At 35.8% G+C, this 3,142-nt stretch overlaps 1 protein-coding gene across 1 annotated transcript; it reads right to left on the bottom strand.

The window, feature by feature from the left end:
* Positions 1 to 6: 6 nt before the first annotated feature.
* Positions 7 to 3,136, bottom strand: LOC140966660 (G-patch domain-containing protein 1-like; the record flags this gene model as incomplete). Its single annotated transcript, XM_073426912.1, has 11 exons — positions 3,051 to 3,136; positions 2,348 to 2,432; positions 2,186 to 2,262; positions 2,074 to 2,101; positions 1,895 to 1,988; positions 1,749 to 1,815; positions 1,372 to 1,462; positions 672 to 850; positions 308 to 535; positions 119 to 232; positions 7 to 15 (listed from the first exon to the last, which is right to left on the bottom strand). Coding segments are annotated over exons 1-11 (1,050 nt in total), but the record flags the coding sequence as incomplete, so codon positions are not given.
* Between the last annotated feature and the right edge of the window lie 6 nt (positions 3,137 to 3,142).

Below are 3,142 nucleotides of genomic sequence, written 5' to 3'. Positions count from 1 at the left end.
ATCACTGTTATTGAGCTGCAGTAGAGATTTAAACCAATAGCACCAAGTTTCAGAATTGCAATCAGGGAGAACTACAAATAACAATTCTAAGCAAGCAATATAACAGAGTTATTAATACCTTGTGTTTTAAGGAAGTAAGCGCCTCTTCTGAAGAAATGTTGGAGGATGTAGAAGGTGAGTGTTCATCAATAAGTTTTTTGAGCTGTTTCAGTTTTAAGGACTCTTTGGGCACCTGCAAGAAATAAAGACTGAGCAAAAGAAAGTTGAGTTGATTCAAAACTGACACTAGAATATCAAGAGCTAGGACCTGCTGAAGAAGATGCCTACAGAGCTTTTTAATTTTTTGCTTCGATTCAACACCCATTTCGACCTCTGAATTTTCATCTCGTTTCCTTTTAACTGGAGAATTCAAATTAGTTGAATCCTCGGCATCACTATCATCAAAACTTGTCTTTTTCCCCTGAAAGTAGCAGCCAGCAACTTTCTTTGGACGGTCCTTGATACCCAGTCCTTGTTTTCCAGATGTGGCTTTGTCCTGAAAACACACAGCTAGGCTACTAAAATTGTAATCTTAAGAAGAAAACTTCATGGTTAAAGAAGGATGTCATTATTATTAGCTTCTAAGAAGTGAGCTCATAAGAAAAGATGAATCGAACGCCACTAATCCAAACCTGCACAAGTTTGTATAGATTTTCTTGATCATCTTCATTAAACGTAATTCTCCCATTTAGATTTTCGTCACCACCTGTTGGGAGGGAGTTTCTTCTTCGTGATTCAGCACCAAGCAAACCTCCAGCAATGAATCCAAATTTGGTTCCCCACCAATCAGGGGGAACATCTAGAACTTTTCCTGAATGATGGTTAGTAACAATGTTTTTTAAGTTGTACAAGCAAATGAGTGAAAGCTGCATAGAAATAACAGGAAAAAAGAAAAAGAAAAAAGAAATGTGGCTGAAAGCCTTAAGATTCTTCTAAGCCAGCAACTATTGATATTAAGCAATACAAATCTGACCGTGGTTCAAAAGAATATTCAGTTTGCATTTTATTTTTTTAGAATATTTTTGTGTTTATTGTTTTAAAGAGAATAACATAGTTTTAAGCCGTGGAGCATCAATGTCAATTCAAAAAACATGTTATTTAATAGCACAATTTTCATAGGAGGTTTTCATCATTAAATTATTCAAGAAAAGAAGGAACGACAGAGGTAACTCAAAGCTAAAGCAAACTACATAAAGTAGATATTGGTGAAACAAAAACCATGTGGTGAATCCATCCATAAAAGAGAAGTGCTCCACGGCAAGAAGTCAAAAACAATAAAAATTTAAGAATGTTCCAATCCTTGATGTTATCTGTGTGTATTTAAGAACTTGCCTTCAATTTCAGGCTCAGGCACGTGATTTTCAATTGGCTTCACTTCATCCAAGACATTGCACTTACTTTGGGGAGACTTTGCCCTGTTCACCTGAAGAATGATTCCATTAAGCTATGCCGATGATAATAAGTAGAAAAAAAACACAATTGCAGTCGGAACTGAGAGACCCATCTTGCCTCCACAGGAACTTCCGATGACTACCACAAAGAAACTTGCAAGTTAAAAATTTTGACGACAACATACAAGGCTTAGCAATAAGAGATAAATATATCCAAAAAGGTAACAAAGTAAAAAAAATAATGAACATGTTTATCCTTGCTTTGGCAAAAATCCAATAAAACATAATTACAGTGCATGCATATCAAACAAAACTTACAAGAATTCCTTCAAGATCCTGTGAAGAATATCCATGAACAAGCTTCCCCTTCTCTCTTTTCTTATATCTGCCACATGTTGAAAGTAGTATGACCATTGATATACAAGCATGAGTAAGAAAAGCATCCATATTCAAAATACACTGACCTTCCTTGTGGCCGAGTAACCTTAACAACCATCTCTTGATTGTTGTTAGCAAGGACGGACTTTGAGGCAGATTTCACTTCATCCTTTTCATCGCCTGTCATATGAAGTAGAATTTGAAGATCTATATAACATAACATGGGTCTCAAATGCAGTACGATTTTTTGTTCTTCCTTAGGTACCTTCATCCAAGTTGACATCAACCGCTTGCTGAGAAATCATACAACATATATGCAGTTAAAAAAGGAAATCATAATAGTGCAAAAAACCTTATCTAAAAAGATAAGATATTACCACTTTCAGTTTCTTGAGGATATTATCAAATTGAGTTGTGTCAAATGCCCAAGCATTTGGTTGTTCCGTGCCTATGCCTATATGATTAAAAAATGAAAATGGCATTAAAATCTCAATTTAAATCAATAAGTTTAAATACCTAGCACATATAATCATGGCAACCTAAAGTATCCTGCTTGTTCTTCACCCTGACATGACCTTTGATCCCTTGCTTTTCTTTACCCAGTCCTTCTCCTTCTTCCCATCCCTGCACATGCATTTGATGCGTCAAACTAAAACAAATGAACAGACATTAATCTTTAAGACCTACACATCAACATTGCCACTGCAATTTGAATTATCCAGAAATAAGATTGTTTTTTATCACAAGTAAATAACAAAAGAAAACTCAACTAAAAGGCAATTTTTCAGAACAAATATTTTCGCTAAATAGAACTGGTGTGTAGGAACTTAAAAATGCGAGAGCCGAATGAAGAAGTGTCAATTTTAGTGCCTCTACCTCAATTTATATAGAAAAATTATATAAAAAAGCTCATTTTCACAATAACATTCAATCACGTAACTGCTTAAAGATTGCTTAATGAACTATGCATTCGAACTCGCCCATTATCCTATCACCATCAAACTGAAAAGGACAGAACGATCAATCCAGAAATGCATCAGATTAGGAGCAAAATGCTAAATACGTGCGTCACCAATTTGTACAATGATCCTGAAAATCATATCTAATTCAATCCAGATTTTAGGGACGTATATTTCAGCCCCGAGCCGAGACATGAAGGCAGATGATTTCAAACTAAAACGACCCGTATCATAATTCACACACGGTCAATATGAAGAGTAATGCCAGAGAAATAAGTTATACCATTTGTTTCATCAGGCGGAAGGCGGCGGAGCTTCGATCAACCCCAACGTAGCGGAGAGGAACTTCAGGAGTCGCCATGATTTTACAATCCA

The sequence above is a fragment of the Primulina huaijiensis genome, unplaced genomic scaffold (genome assembly GCF_012295235.1).
Source record: "Primulina huaijiensis isolate GDHJ02 unplaced genomic scaffold, ASM1229523v2 scaffold207574, whole genome shotgun sequence".
NCBI lineage: Eukaryota > Viridiplantae > Streptophyta > Magnoliopsida > Lamiales > Gesneriaceae > Primulina > Primulina huaijiensis.
The sequence above is the reverse complement of the archived record's forward strand: the minus strand, read 5'-3'. Positions and strand labels throughout refer to the sequence as shown.